This window comes from Orycteropus afer, unplaced genomic scaffold (genome assembly GCF_000298275.1).
Source record: "Orycteropus afer afer isolate SDZICR_OR568_19922 unplaced genomic scaffold, OryAfe1.0 scaffold00095, whole genome shotgun sequence".
Taxonomy (NCBI): domain Eukaryota; kingdom Metazoa; phylum Chordata; class Mammalia; order Tubulidentata; family Orycteropodidae; genus Orycteropus; species Orycteropus afer.
This window is the reverse complement of record NW_006921682.1, coordinates 6,915,449-6,932,297: the sequence shown is the minus strand read 5'-3', so window position 1 is coordinate 6,932,297 and position 16,849 is coordinate 6,915,449. Positions and strand designations below refer to the sequence as shown.

The window sequence follows — 16,849 nt, the reverse complement described above, 5'->3', positions numbered from 1 at the left end:
ATATATAAAGTTTTATAATCATATCACTGGGAGGTACTGGGAGATTCTTTTTCACAATATAGTAAAAGGAAGCTAAGCTACCTTCTCCAAATTCCATAACCATTTGTGGTATCTTATTAATTACATTAAACTATAGTGGAAATGGAATCACAAAGATATGTCATTTTTAAGAGCAGGAGCTATAGTGGTGGGAAAAAGCAAAGGTGGGTCACTACACCTCCTTATACCAAAATACTCATTGTAAAAATAATAAAACCATAAAAGTATTAAAAGAAAACATAGGTGGATATTTTTTATAATCATAAGGTACAGAAGTCCTAAGACTGAAAATCAGAAAATACAAGAAAAAAAAAATGATGCCAATTACACATAAATTACACACTTTAAGTCAAAGCACACAATAAACAAAACTCAAAGGATAAACTTGTAAAAAGCACTTTCATGATTTTGATGAAAAAAGGTTAGAATATAATATATATTAACATATATTTCAGAATAAATACAGACTAGGCAGACATCTTCAAAAATCTAATAAAAAGAAATATAACAATGTGGAAAATACATGAAGAAGTAAATCGCAGATTAAAAATTGTCAACACTAAAATATCACTAAATAAATAATAAACTATTATTAAAAAAATCTATTATATGGGCAAAGATTTTTAAGAATGACTAATATCCTGTAGATGTAAGCAGTCTTTTATACTGTTCATGGAGTATAAATTAGCATGAATTTTCTAGAAAGCAACTCAACAGTATTTATCAAAATATAATATATAATCATCTATACCTAGTCAATCCTTTTTTACAAATTTATCATTCTAATACACTTGCAGAAATACTCAAAGTTATATGTGCAAGCATTTTTAATACAATATATCCCAAGAGCTGAAAGTGAGAATCCTAATCATCCCTCAATATTGGATTAAATAATAGCATATCAATAATTATAAATAGCAAAATTTCTATATGCATATGCTATAATAAATAAATGCCCTAAAAACAGAATGTTATGCAGACAGCAAAAATATTAAGATATATTAATATGTAACAAGACAGGAAAAGAAACCTAATAACTTAAGTTTGTGTAATGATTCCACTTTTGAAAATGTATGGCACATTTTGCAAATATATTACACATTTTAATAATAACTTACATTTATGGAACACCGTTCTATACTGACATACATGGGATGTGTGTTGCCATGAGTTAGAATCAACTAGATGGCACTGCTTATTTTACAGAGTGCTTACCCTGATGGTGCAGTGCTTAAGGGCTCAGCTGCTAACTGTCAGGTTGGTAGTCCGAATCCCTCAGCCACTGTGCAGGAGAATGATGAGGCAGTCTACTTCCATAAGGATTACTGCCTTGGAAACCCTAGGGGGCAGTTCTACTCTGTCCAATATAGGGTTGCTATGAGTTGGAATTTGACTCAATGGCAATAAGTTTGGTTTGGGTTTTTGGTTAATGTGAAAGCCAGGTACTGTTTTTTAAGTGCTTTATATACACTGATTCATTTAATCTTCACAACATCATCATGAGGAAGTGAAGTTCAAAGTAATTTGCCCAGGATCACATATTTTAAAAGCACTATTCTACACTGCCTCTTTAAACTTAAACATATTTTTACATCCTATTTTTTGCATTTCCACCAAACAAATGAAATAGAGAAAAAATTGCAACATCATGCATAAAATAAGGCATCTGTAACAAAATCAAATAATCGATGAAACACATTCCCAAACAGTTACTAGCACCATAAATTGAGATTATAAAAAATGTACTAACTCTGAACTAATATAGTAGCCACTAGCTATACTTGTAGGAGCTCTGGTGGCATAGTGCCTAAGGCATTTGACTGCTAACCAGAAGGCTGGAGGTTCAAACCCACCAGCCACTCCTAGGAAGGAAGGTTGGGCAATCTACTTCTGTATTAATACCACCTCAGAAACCCAAGGAGGGGCACTATGTCTGACTTGACGGCAGTGAGCGAGCTATACTTGTGCCTGACCCTAAGCCATTATTTTTTCAAAAGCCTAATACGCATGTAAAGCTGGACAATGAATAAGACCGCAGAAGAACAGATGTATTTAAATTATGCTGCTGCTGAAGAATACTGAATATACCACAGACTTCCAGAAGAACAAACAAAAGAAGTACAGCCACAATCTCCCTTTAGAAGTGAGAAAGGCCAGGCTTCGTCTCTCATTCTTTGTTCACATATCAGGAGGGATTAGTCCCTGGAGAAGGAAATCAAGCTTAGTAGAGAGTGAGCAAAACCAGGAAGAATCTCAATGAGATGGACTGACACAGTGGCTCCAAGAAAGGGCTCAAGCACAGCAACTGATTGTGAGGACTAGGCAGTGTTTTGTTCTATTATACATAGGGTTGCTATTAAGTGAAAGCCAACTTGACAGCACCTAATAACAACAGCAGCCATGCACAGGCTAGTGAGCACCTGGTGTGACTCAAGAGTTAAGTTTTAAATTTTAATAAATTTAAATAGCCACTTATGACTAGTTGTTATTATATTAGAAAGAATAAGTCTAGAGTACTCTATAGGAAGAGATGACTATGCTAATACCCAAAACATGTGACTTTGAGTATGAATATAATATAGGTATTTCCCAAAGTTCATCACCCTGAAAAGCTTCGATTAAACTAATAAGCTATAATATTGAGAATAGGCCAATATAACATGGTCTTCAATGTATACCTCCTAGCTGAGAAAGGGTATTAAAAGTAGAATGAGGTGGCTGAAGGATTGAGGGGATTAGAGCCCAGGAAGCCTGTGAAGCTTGGAAGGCTATGTTAACCTCTTGAATACATGAATTTAAGTGGGGCTACATCTCACCAAATAAACCAAAGTAGTTCTGGTGGTGTAGTGCCTAAGGTATTTGACTGCTAACCAGAAGGCTGGTGGTTCAAAATCAACAGCCGTTCCTCAGAAGGAAGACTGGGCAATTTACTTCTGTAGAGATACCACCTTGCAAACCTGAGGAAGGGTCACTATGAATCGAATCAACTTGTTGGCTGTGAGAAGAAGGCTATATAATAGATAAGTCCTTAACTATTATTAAGCAGTTGTTACAGTATGTTGAAGTCTAGTCCTTACTTGTGAATGTGACCCTGTTTGGGGAAACAGGGTTTTTCTTTGCAGATGTTATGTGTTAAATTAACTATGCCATACAGGAAGGAGCTCTGGTAGCATAGTGGCTAAAAGCACTTGACTGCTAACCAGAAGGCTGGCGGTTCAAACCCACCAGCCACTCCTCGGAAGGAAGGTTGGGCAATCCTACTTCCGTAGTGATACTGCCTCGGAAACCCAAGGAGGGGTCGCTATGAGTTGGGGCCGACTCGACGGCACATAACAACAACAACAACAACATACAGGAATAGAGTGAGTTCTAATCCTACATGACTGATGTCTTATGAAAGAGGAAGATGGGCACAGAAACACAGTCACAAAGTGAAAGAAGATAGACACTACAGAAGCAGATGTATCTATAAGCAGTCTAGGAATACCAAGATTGGCTGGGAGAACCCAGAAACTAGAAAAGGCACAGAACAGCTCCTCTGTCATATCCCTTAAGAAGAAATGACAAAGCTAATACCCTGATTTTGACTTCTAGCCTTTAGAACTGTGAGAAAATAAATTTCGGTTCTTTAAAATATCCACTTTGTGGTATTTTATTATAGTAGCTCTAGTAAGACAATAGGTATCAAGTTCCTAAAAAAAAACAAAAAACAGTAAGTAGAAAGGTACAAACACAGGAAAACTTAAATATTCAAGGAAATTATAAACACAGTATGTTGTCTTTAAAGAGGAGAGTCAGTGTTTAAAACAGATAATAAAATAACACAAAGTGCTTTTGTTGAACTCAAAAGAGATATTGAAGAGAAACATAAAAGCACTGAAGAAATGAAAACCACATTACAACAACCAAACACCCAAGAAACATAACTGAGAAAAAAGATAGAATACTTGAAGTTAGACCTAAGGGAGCAACACTGAACTAAAAGGACAGAACAATAATGTAAGAATGATTAACTAGGTCACATACACAGATGATGAAGGACATTCAAAGTATGCATAACCAGTACATGAAACAAAAATTGCTAGAAATGAAAAGATAAACAGGCAATACAACAATAATGGTTGAAGACTTCAGTATCTCTCACTTCTAACAGTGGATAAACCAATCAGGCAGGAAATCATTAAGGAAACAGAGGATTTGAGCAACACTATAAATGAACTAGACTGTTAACAGATACCTACAGAATACTCCATCCATCAAAAGGATATACATTTTTCTCAAATGCACATGGAACGTTCTCAGTAAAATGTTAGGCCATAAAACAAACTTCAATATTTTTAAAAGCATAGAAATAACACAAAGTATGTTCTTCAACTACAATAGATTAAGATTAGAAATCAGTAACAGAAAAAAATTAGAGAAATTCACAATTCTGTAGGAATTAAACAATACATTCCTAAATAACCAATGGGTTACAGAAGATCTCAAAAGAAAAATTAGAGGAAAGTTTGAGATAAATGAAATGAATATACAACATACCAAAGCTTATGAGGCACAATTAAAGCACTGCTTAGAAGAAAATTTGTAACTGAAAATGCAATGTTTATAAGAAAGGTCTCAAAACACATGAATAGACACTTCACTAAAGAGGATATAAAGGTGGCCAACCAACATGTGAAAAAATGTTCATGATCACTGCCATTAGAGGGATGCAAATCAAAACAACGAGATAGCATCTCACCCCAAAACTAATAGCAAAGTTCAACAAGACAGAAAATAACAAATGCTAGCAAAGATGTGGAGAGATCAGGACTCTCATATATTGTTGGTGGGACTGTCATATGGTACAACCACTGTGAAAAGCAGTATGGCAATTCCTTAAAAGATTGGAATTAGAAATACCATTTGACCCAGCAATTCCATTACTAGGTATATATCCTAAAGAAGTGAGAGGCAGGACAAGAACTGATATATAAACACTCATGTCCATCACAGCACTATTTACAACAGCAAAAAGATGACAGGTGTCCATCAACAGAAGAATGGATAACCAAACTATGGTACATATACACAATGGAATATTATCCAACAGCAAAGAATAACGTAGAATCTGCAAAACACTGCATGATGTGGATGAACTGGAAGGACATTAAGCTGAGTGAAGTCAGTCACAGAAGGACAAATACTGTATTACTCCATTATTGTAAAAAGTCAAGGAAAGGTTTATATATGAAAGGAAACTTTCTTCGTTGGTTACCAGGGAGGGGAGGGGAGGGGAGGGAACACTGCTAGACAGGTTGAGACAAGTACTGATTTGGGTGATGGGAAGGGCAATGTACCAAATATGAGTGATCACCATGGTGGTAAGGAGGAAGAGAAAGACACAGAGAGGTGCATGGGAGGTAGAGATAACAAAGATGAGCCCTTTTGCACATACAGTACTACGTTGTCAGTGATGACTAACATTGATATATGGGGGGATAGATGGGTGGACAGGCTGAACAATCAGGATGTCTAGTCAGGGGTTAGTGTGTCCATGACCATGTATAGGGTTGGCAGACAATGTTGCTACAAGGGTATTTGTATGTTCTGTAGGAATGTCTATATATATAGTAGAGCTGACAAGGTACAAGTTTGTAGTCACTTCTTGGCCATAGCCAGCTACGTGGAAAGAGCGAATAGTTGGACCTGTGGGCTGGGGACCACGGTCACAGGGGACATCAAGCTCAATTGGCGTAACATACTACGCAAGAACACTGCTCCACATCCCACTTTGGCGAGTAGTGACTGGGATCTTAAAATCTTGCAAGTGGCCATCTGGATGTCACAATGGGTCTCTCCTCATTCAGAGCAAAGAAGAACAAAGAAAACCAAAGATGCATGGAAACAATTATTCCAAGGGACTGGTACACCATGCAAGCCTCAGCCTATATGACTATGAGACCAGAAGAACTAGATGGTGCCCAGCTACTACTGTCAACCACTTGAAGGAAGATCTATGTAGGAGATCCTAGATAGAGTTGGAGAACAATGTGGAACAGAAATCAAAATCATGGGGGAAAAAAAAAAAAGGACCAGGTTTGTTCGTCTGATAGAGCCTCGTGAAACCCCTGAAACTATGGCCCCTAGCTGCTCTTCAGGAATGGAAGCCATTCCTGTGACTTCCAGCCAAACAAAAGGCAGGCATATGAGCTGAACATTTATATTATGTAGATACATGTCTTGGAGAGATCAATCATGGGAGAATAGAAGGGCTCTGTATGCACAGAGAGACAGCTCAGGGGGGCAGAAGTGCATGGGAAGGAAGAACACAGGGACAAGGTAATTATGGGGAGGAAGTGAGAGGGGAATTGATGCACTGTGGGAAATTACAGTAAATGTCATGAGACAAAGTATTTGTGAACGACTGTATGGAAAATGAATTTTCTCTGTAAACTTTCACCGAAAATACAATAAAAAATTGAAAAAAAGAAAGGTCTCCAAACAGTAACCTAACATTAAGACACTGGAAAAAGAAGAACAAACTAAACCCCAAAGTAAGCACTAAGAAGGAAATAATAAATATTAAGAGAATGAAAAAATAGCAAAAATGAATGAAATCAAAGGCAGTTCTTTGAAAAATATAACACAATTAACAAATCATTACTTACTTTGACCAAGAAAAACAGAACCAGAAATTACTTAAGTCAGAAGAAAAGGGCATAATTACTATTGATCTTATAGAAGTAAAGAGTATTATAAACGGATATGATGGACTACAGAGCTAAAAAAAACCTCAATGATGCTATATAAAAAAATGAAAAAAAGGCTGACAGTACCATGCACTGGCAAAGATGTACACAGAGATCCTCAACCCCATTAATAATCAGACTGGCAGAAATTTAAAATATTTGTGGGGAAGGATGTAGAAAAGGAGGAATGCCCATATGCTACTGGTAGATATGTAAGGTAATGCAACCCGTTTGGAAAACCATTCGACATCATCTTTGGTTTAACTTGCCCATTCCTGATGTTTATACTCTATAGCAAAGCTCTTTCACATAGGCACCAAGATTCACATACACAACATGTATGTGAATTAAAGTAGAATTTTTAGAATATGAAGAAAACTGGACAGTACCCAAACATCCCCATTAGAATAATGTACAGTCATATGATGAAATATAATATATATAAAAATGAAAACAAACATTTGTACATATCAACATGGAAGAATCACACAAACATAATACTGAGCAAAGAAGTCACAAGTATACATGCTGTATAATTCAATATATATAAAATGGAAAATAAGTAAAAACATAACTATTTTGTTTAGAGCTTCATACTATATTAGAAAATAATATCCAGACAATTTAGATCAGCACAGATGCTATTGAAGTAGAATACTCATGTCCCTTACCAGCTCTCTTAAGAAATCCGGTTGAGAGAGATCTCAGAGATGTCATAAGATATCCATTATCTATTTTTTGACCAATAAATTTAACTGTTACTATTGCATATGGAAGGCACTGCCTAGGTTTATCTACTGGCTTTGAAAGAATATTGTATTCATAGAAGTAAACCTGAAAAATAAAGAAAGAAAAAAAGGTCATTTTTATGCTGATTAATTTTAGAAATCAGACTTAAAAAGCTATTTTTAAAACTCATATAACTGCATGTTATTTATTCACCTACTTCCATATACTCCTACTTTCTTCAACCTTAGTTCTTTTGCATATCTATAAAATTTCTATTCCACCACATATTTTTTCCTTGGTAGGCTACTAATGCTTGCAGAAGTACATACAATCTGTTTTTAAATAAAAATTTTCTCATTAAAATGTAAATGTCTTACATATGGTCTGAACCAATATACTGTATTTTATTTAGTGGGAAAAGTCAATTAGGAAAATAACAATATGTAAGAATATACACCAAAGATTAAAGACCCATTAGGTGTTTCAGCAAGAACTCTGATGGCATAATGGGTAAGGGATTTGGTTGTTAACCAGAAGGTCCATGGTTCAAACCCACCAGTTGTCTGTGGGAGAAAGATAAGGCAATCTAGTTTCCTAAAGAGTTACAGCCTTGGAAACCCAATGGGGGTCAGTATGAGTTGGAATCTACTCTATGGCAGTGGGTTTGGATTTTTGGGTTAAGTGTTGGAGCAACATAAGATAGTTGCATATAGTACTTAATAGTAAAAGAGCCCTGGTAGTACAAAGGTTAAGTGGTCAGCTGCTAACTAAAAGGGTGGCTGTTTGAACCCTACTAGCTGCCTCAGTGGGAGTAAGACCTGGCATTTCTGTAAAGATTACAGCCTAAAAACCCTATAGAGCAGTTTTACTCCATCACAGGGGGTTGCTACATGTCAGAAATAGATTGAAACAACAATAATAAAAGTTTCCTCCTTTTGAAAAGTACAAATGATCAATAATATTGTTACAAAATAGCCTGTTTAAAAGAGAAGTTGGTATGTTTGTAAATTAGGAATTCATCTACAGAACATCAAAATAAAGTAGCCACTGTAGTTTGAATAAGTTAAATGTAAATTAGGAAACGTCTTTCTTAGCATTCCCAGATCACAAACACTGAAACAGCTTTCATCATTTATTTAAGGTTATATTATATTGAATGGATTAAGAAATTCTCATTTAACATTTTGGGAAATTAAAAATCTTTTATCACACATTGTGAAGCATGGGACTTTTAAGCAGTCACATAAATGAAAAGTTAACGTACTGCTGAACTATAGGCTTGTAGTTCAATGGAATCTTTCAGAGAAGGTGTGTTTCTTGACATATGACAATCAAAATTAGGTGAAGGGTCCAAAGACACTTTGTTTTTATCCACAGACGGCTGAATTTTCTTCACTCTTCCGAAGAGAACCTAAAAGCAGATAATTTTAAAAAATAAAAAGAATATATCAAAGTATTTCAGAACTCATATACTTGGAACAGAAATAAAGAGCAACTATTTTTAAAGAATTAAGATATATAAATGGAGCTACAATCTTTGTCCCAAATGAATGGGTTGACTCAACACTAATTTTGCCAACTCTCTCCCAAATTAAACTCTAACAGTTATAGTAACTGCAAAATATGTTGCAAAAACTATTTTTAGAAGTTATTTTTACTCTAAAAACTAATTTGGAAGACTAAACAAATAAGAGCTGCCAAGAAATTTTTAGAAAAAACTTTCACAAGGGTAGATAGAGAATAGAGTAGGTGACTTGCATTTCCAAATATTTAAGTCATGTTTTAAAAGGACAGTACTCCCACAAGAAAAGGCAGGGGGAAAATAATTGGAACAAATTAAGAAGTCCAGAAATAAAACCAAGCATATACAACAATGCAGTATAATATTAAAGATACCATTTGTGATAACTGAAGCAAGAGTATTCAATGGTCTAGGACAACTGAAAAATTTAAACTTTTTATCTATAAACCAAAACAAATACCAATCAAGTTAAATATTTAAGTATTAAAGGACAATGAATATATTATAGAAATACAAGCAAGTATTTGTCTAATTTCAAGTGAGAAATCTTTTCTAAGAACACATGTCAAGAAACTATGAACCAAAAACTCATAAACTGGTAATAAAATATTCTAAAACTTCTATACACCAAAAACAAATAAGTATAAAAGTTTTTAAAAAAGCTATGAATAAAACTAAGTGACAAAGGACATGATGGAAGAAAGTGCATTGAATATGACAAAAGTTTCACATTTTATTTAAACTCAGTAATTTTATTACTTTTATTTCTTAAATGTTAATAATTCATTAAAAAAAATATAATGTGGTATCCTGGACTGGATTCTAGAAGAGAGAAGATACTGGTGGAAAAACTAGCAGAAGCCAAATAAATTTACCTTTAGCTAACAGTACTTAACCAATGTTAATTTCTTAGTTCTGACAAATGAACCATGATGTTAAATTAACATTAGGGGAACTGGGTTAATTATAAATGAGTATTATCTTTGCAAATTTTCTGTAATTCTAAAAATTATTCCAAAATAAAAAATTCATTTAAAAAATCCACTAAATAATAAAATATTATACAGAGAAAAAGGAGCCCTGGTGGCACAATAGTTAAGTGCTCAGCTGCTGAGCAGAAAGTGAACTGTTCAAACACACCAGGCACATCACAGGAGAAAAACAAACCAACCCACTACCATCAAGTCAATTCTGACACACAGTGATCCTACAGGAGAGAGCAGAACTGCCCTACAGGGGTTCCAAGGCTGTAAATCTTTACAGAAGCACACTGTCTCATCTTTCTCCCACAGAGTAGATGGTGGACTTGAACCATCAAACACCTGGGTAGCAACTGAATACCTTAACCACTGTACCACCAGAATTCCTTAATACAGAACAAAGATCTGGCTGTCTGCATTGGTGAAGAACACAACTTAGAAAACTTATTGGGCAGTTCTACTCTATCACATGAAGTCAGTGAGTCAACCCAACACCACCTAACACGACCACCACCACAATACATTAGGAAGAGGGTTTCCTAATATCTTTAAAATACAGGGTTAGAAAAGATTAGCTTTCAAAATACACATTAATGAAAGCAAGAATAAGAAAAACAAAATATGAAGAAAACTGGCAAAAGATATTAACATTCCATGAATATGTTCGTTGCTGTTGTTGCTGCTGTTGTTATGTGCTGTTGAGTAGGATCTGACTCATAGCGACCCCTCCTTGGGTTTCCGAGGCAGTATCACTACCGAAGTAGATTGCCCCATCTTCCTTCCTAGGAGTGGCTGGTGGGTTTGAACCACCAGCCTTTTGATTAGCAGTCAAGTGCCTTTGGCACTATGCTACCAGAGCTCCTATGAATATATATAGACTATGTAAACAAAAACACACGTTAAAAAAAAGGAAAATGAAAAAAACTGAACCAACATTGAAAAACTATTACATATCATGATGGCAAATTTTTTTTAAAAAAAGTATATTCTCTGGAGTTAGTGAGGGTGTGCAATAATAGACATTCCCACATACTATGGATGGAAATGTCTACTAGCACAAAGCTCTTTTCAAAGAGCCCTAGAGGTAAGTGGTCAAGTGCTCAGCTACTTACCAAAAGGTTGGTGGTAAGAACCTAACAGCTGTTCTATAGGAGAAAGATGTTGGGTCTGCTTCCATAAAGATTACAGCCTTGGAAACCCTATGGGGCAGTTCCGCTCTCTCAGGACAAGTAGGTACTACATTATCAAAAGTTGTAAAAGTATACACATCTTTTGACTCCTAATTTGACATATAGGGAATTAAACAATTCTTAGCAAATAATCATAAATATGTGTAAGAATATATCTACAAGGATGATCAAAGTAGTATTTAGAAGTGCAAAACAAAAACCAACCAAAAATCTAAGAACTTATATCCCAATATTTGAAAATTCGTTAGGCAAACTTATGGTGGAGGTTTCCTAGGGAATACTATGCAGCCATTATATATTGTACTATAGAAATATTTAATGGCATGGAAAAGTTAATTTTATAATTAGTGAAAAAAGGCAGGTTATAAAGTATTACATAAAAGCAAGAACATATTTTAATTATAATTATATACATATATCTGTGTACATAAACAGAAGACTAACTATATACCGAAATACTAAATATGGTTATTAATAGGCCTTTGGAGCTTTTTGGTATGTTCCAAATTTTCTAAAACAAATATTTATTATTTTTAATATAAAAATAATTTGTGAATTTGATGTATTTAAGATCTAAAATATAAGGAATTATACCTAATGAGCCATTAATCTTCTGTGGATATACATACATCTTAAGTTGTCCTTACACAAATAAGGATACTAACTACTACTGTGATTTTAGGAGTCCTGGCAAAACTAAATTTACCAAGAGTTAAAAAAAATAATACTAATTTGTTCGTTGATGCTTGAGATTCTGCTGTAACAGTTATTTTTTCTACTCTAATTTTAGACTTTCAGAAAAGTTGTGAAATTAGTTCGGAACTCACATATATGCTACATCCAGCTCTTCCTAATGTTAACTAACATCTTATATAACCAAGCAACAATGATCAAAATTAAGTAATTAACAATGGTACAAGATCATTAATTTAGCTGTAAAGGTTTAGCAATTTCGTTTACATCAGAATTATCAAAACACAATGTCTTAGAGGAGGACACTTAAAATGCTATGGTATAAATTATGCTCTGGACAAAATAGACAAAGAGAACAGGGTCAAACAGAACACAGAAAAAGATGCGTATTGGGAAGACAAAGATGATAAAGACAGTGTTTGCTTACTTGGAATTTTGCTTTTGCTTCATGCCCAAGTAAAGATATAGGTATACAAAAAATTTTCGATGATGATGATAATAATAAATATAATTATTAGTTATTTTATATAATGCAATTTAAAAACACTAGTAATACATATTGAAAAGACAACACATTCAGAAAAATTTAGAGAAACCATCTACGATATTTAATATTTGGTTTATACTACCTAGCTTAAAAATTATAATACTTTCTACAGTAATATTTCTACTATGAGCATAATTCAAGGCAACATCAACATACGATATTTAATATTTGGTTTATAGTACCTACCTTAAAAATTATAATACTTTCTACAGTAATGTTTCTACTATGAGCATAATTCAAGGCAACATCAACATGTCTAAATGTATAAATTCCAAGAAGAGGATTTCCTAATATTTTTAATGTAGATGTGTTGGTACTTATTCCATTCTGATATATATTAACCACATCTTGTTGTGGAAGTGCTAAAAAGCAGAAATGTTCTTCAAGTTCTCTGCCATGCCTTCCACTTTCACGCATCTCTGACCTAAAACAAAATAATATCTAGTTAAATAAAAATTATCAGGATAATTTTCAATGAGAAGATAAATGTTTCATATCACCAGAGATAGAAGACAATAAAATTAATGATAACCTTGAGAGATATGACTATCCCATGGTAACAAAGTTAGGCTGAAAGCAATCTATAAATTTAAGAATGGGCTAGATAACTACCTATTCAGGATTTATGGATTGTATTTTGTTTGAATCAGTGATAATAATGTTAAGGGCTAACATTTCTTGAATACAGTTTATATGGCAAACACTTGTTAAATCTTAAGCTTTACATGCATTTTGTCATCTCGTCCTCAGCTTCTCAAGAAGGTGTTTTTATTTTTGTTGTTACACACATTTTAAAAATGAGAAGAATGAAACTCAGAAAGCTAAAGCTTGCCAAAATAACAAAGTGCTGGAGTTAGAATTATACATGTCAGCTCTTCTGTCATGTTATAGAGCTCAAGTTCATAGTAATTATGTTAAGAAGAGAAGAATATGTACTTCCTAAGTGAAAACTATAGAAAAGGTCAATTATTAGGGCATTCTCCAGTATTCAGAGATACAGGTAACAGCTAGGAAAAACAAGATTTGATTACAAACTCCTATTTTATCAGTAAGAAAATTATGAATCATCTTCAGAAAACATTACAATCGAAAGTATATATTATTGTTGTTATGTGCCATCGAGTCGGACCCGACTCATAGCGACCCCTCCTTGGGTTTCCGAGGCAGCATCACTACAGAAGTAGATTGCCCCATCTTCCATCCGAGGAGTGGCTGGTGGGTTTGAACCATCAGCCTTCTAGTTAGCAGTCAAGTGCCTTAGGCACTATGCTACCACAGCTCCCTTGAAAGTACATATATCCTTGAAATTTTAAATCTAATCATATCAATAATTACATTAAATGTAAGTGATGCAAACACTATCACTAAAAGGCAGGGAGTTTCAGACTATTAATAAAAAGCAAGACCCGATCAATCTATTGTCTATAAGAGACTAATTCTAAAAATGAAGTCATATGTTAAAAGAATGAAAAAAGATATACACATATGTGTCACTTAACAATCACAATGCATTCTGTGAAATAGGAAGTTATGTGGTTTGGACATTGTGTGAATACCATATTAAAACCTTATGGGAGCCTGCTTCTGGTCATCCTCAACACAGATGTGTATTGCAGGTTGTTAATGAGCCTTCCTCCAATCCTGATGCCACGTTTTTATTCATATAGCCCAGCTTCTTGTATTATCTGTGCAGCATACAGATTAAATAAATATGGTGAAAGGATACAACCCTGACGCACTCCCTTCCTGATTTTAAACCATGCAGTATCCGCTTGTTCTGTTCAAGGAAAGCCTCCTGGTCTATGTACAGGTTCCTCATGAATACAATTATGTGTTCTAGAATTTCCAATCTTCTCAATCTTATCCACAATTTGTTATGATCCACAAAATCAAATGCTTTTGCATAGCCAGTAAAACACAAGTAAACATCTTTCTGGTATTCTTTGCTTTCAGCCAAGAACCATTTGACATCAGATATGATATCCATCGTTCCACGTCCTCTTCTGAATCTAGCTTGCGTTTCAGGAAGTTCTCTGTCAATATAGTGCTGCAACCGTTTTTGAATTATCTTCAGTAAGATCTTACTTGCGTACGATATTAATGATATTGTTTGATAATTTCCACATTCTGTGGGATTACCTTTCTTTGGAATGGGTACAAACATGGATCTCTTCCAGTCCCTTGGCCAGGTAGCTGTCTTCCAAATCTTTTGGCATCACCGAGTGAGTGCCTCAAATGGGGCATCCGTTTGTTGAAATATCTCAATCGGTATTGCATCAATTCCCGGAGCCTTGTTCTTTGCCAATTCCTTCATTGCAGCTTCGACTTCTTCCCTCAATACCACTGGTTCTTGATCATATGCCACCTCCTGAAATGGATGAACAGCAACCAATTCTTTTTGGTACAGTGACTCTGTGTATTCCTTCTATTTTCTTTTTGATGTTTGCTGTATCATTCAATATATTGCCCACAGTATCTTTCAATATTACAACTCGAAGCTTTTTTTCCTCAGTTGAATTTCTCTTTCAGCTTGAGAAATGCCGAGCGTCTTCTTCCCTTCTGGTTTTGTAACTCCAAGTCTTTGTACATTTAATTATAATAATCTCGAGCTGCTCTTTGAAATCTTCTGTTCAGCTCTTTTATCTTGTCATTTCTTCCACTTGCTTTAGCTACTTTCCATTCAAGGACAAGTTTTAGAGTCTCTTCTGACATCCACTTTGGTCTTTTCTTCCTTTCCTGTCTTTTATTATTATTATTGTGCTTTAGGTACAACTTTACAGAACAGAGTTTTACATTCAACATTACATGTACATTTAGTTTCACTCTCCATTTACCATCTACAACCCTAACCCAGTCTCCTCCCCTCCCTGCCCAGCAACTCCCTCTCCCCGCGTGCCCCTCATAGTTATGCACTCTTGTGTGTCCTACATTTCCTCCATGCAAATGTTGCCCCTATGGTGCCTCGTCTTTCCTGTCTTTTTATGATGTTTTGCTATCTTCATGGATGATGTTTCTTGACGTCATCCCACGATTCCTCTGGTTTTCAGTTATTGGTATTCAATGCATCATTCTTTAGATGGTCTCTAAATTTAGGAGGGATATAATCAAGGTCATATTTTGGCTCTTATGGACTTCTTTTAATTGTCTTTAGCTTCAACTTGAACTTAACTTATGAGCAGTTGACGGTCTGTTCCACAATCAGCTCCTAGCCTTGTGCTCGCTGAAAGCACTGACCTTCTCCATTGCCTATTGCCACAGATGTAGTTAATCTGATTCCTGTGTACTCCATCTGGTGAAGCCCACATGTATAGCTGCCATTTGTGTTGCTGGGAAAAAAGTATTTGAAATGAATATGTCATTGCTGTGTTGTTGTTGTTGTTAGGTGCCGTACAGTCATTTCTGACTCATAGTGACCCCATGCACAGCAGAACGAAACACCGCCCGATCCCACGCCAGCTCCATGATCCTTGCTATACTTGAGTTCACTGTCACAGCCACTGTGTCAATCCATCTTGTTGAAGGCCTTTCCATCTTTCATCGACCCTCCACCTTACCAAGCATGACATCCTTCTCCAGGGAATGGTCCCTTCTGACAACATGACAAAAGTAGGTGAGACGAAGTCTGGTCATCCTCACTTCCAAGAAGCATCTCGGTTGCACTTCCTGCAGGACAGAGCTGTTAGTTCTTTCAGGAGTCAATAGTACCTTCAGCATTCTTCGCCAGCACCACAACTCAAAAGCATCATCAACTCGTCTTCGATCTTCCTTATTCAATGTCCAGCTCTAACATGCATATGAGGCGACTGGAAATATCATGGCTTGTGTCAGGCACACCTTAGTCCTCAAGGAGACATCCCTGCTCCTCAGCACTTGAAAGAGTCCCTTGGTGGCCGACCTGCCAGTGTTACACATCATCTAATGTCCTGACTGCTGCTTTCATTGGCATTGATTGTAGAACCAAGCAATGTGAATTCTTTGACAACCTCAATCTTTTCCCCATTTATCGTGATGCTGCTCTTTGGTCCAGTTGTGAGGATTTTTGTCTTCTTCATATTGCGATGTAATCCATACTGCAGACTGTGTTCCTCAATCTTCATCAGTAAGTGCCTCAAGTCATCCTTACTTTCAGCAAGCAAAGTTGTAGCATCAGCGTATCTCAGGTTGTTAATGATTCTTCCTCCAATTCTAAGGCCACATTTTTATTCATATAGTCCAGCTTCTTGGATTATTTGCTCAGCATAGAGATTGAATAAGTGTGGGGAAAAGAAACAACCCTGATGCAATCCCTTCCTGATTTTAAATCACGCAGTGTCCCCTCGTTCCGTTCAAACTACAGCCTCCTGGTCAAGGTACAGGTTCCTCATGAGTACAATCAAGTGTTTGGGAATTCCCATTCTTCTCAATGTTATCCATAATTT

The 16,849-nt window shown here is 35.5% G+C and overlaps 1 protein-coding gene across 1 annotated transcript in view; it reads right to left on the bottom strand.

Moving 5' to 3' along the window:
* Positions 1-16,849, bottom strand: part of TEX15 (testis expressed 15, meiosis and synapsis associated) — an 82,984-nt gene that overhangs the window by 17,156 nt on the left and 48,979 nt on the right. The window contains exons 3-5 of the mRNA XM_007942704.2: positions 12,618-12,855; positions 8,764-8,910; positions 7,442-7,604 (exon numbers count right to left, since the gene is read on the bottom strand). Of these exons, the coding sequence (XP_007940895.2) occupies positions 7,442-7,604; positions 8,764-8,910; positions 12,618-12,855 (548 nt within the window). The remainder of the gene's footprint in view (positions 1-7,441; positions 7,605-8,763; positions 8,911-12,617; positions 12,856-16,849) is intronic.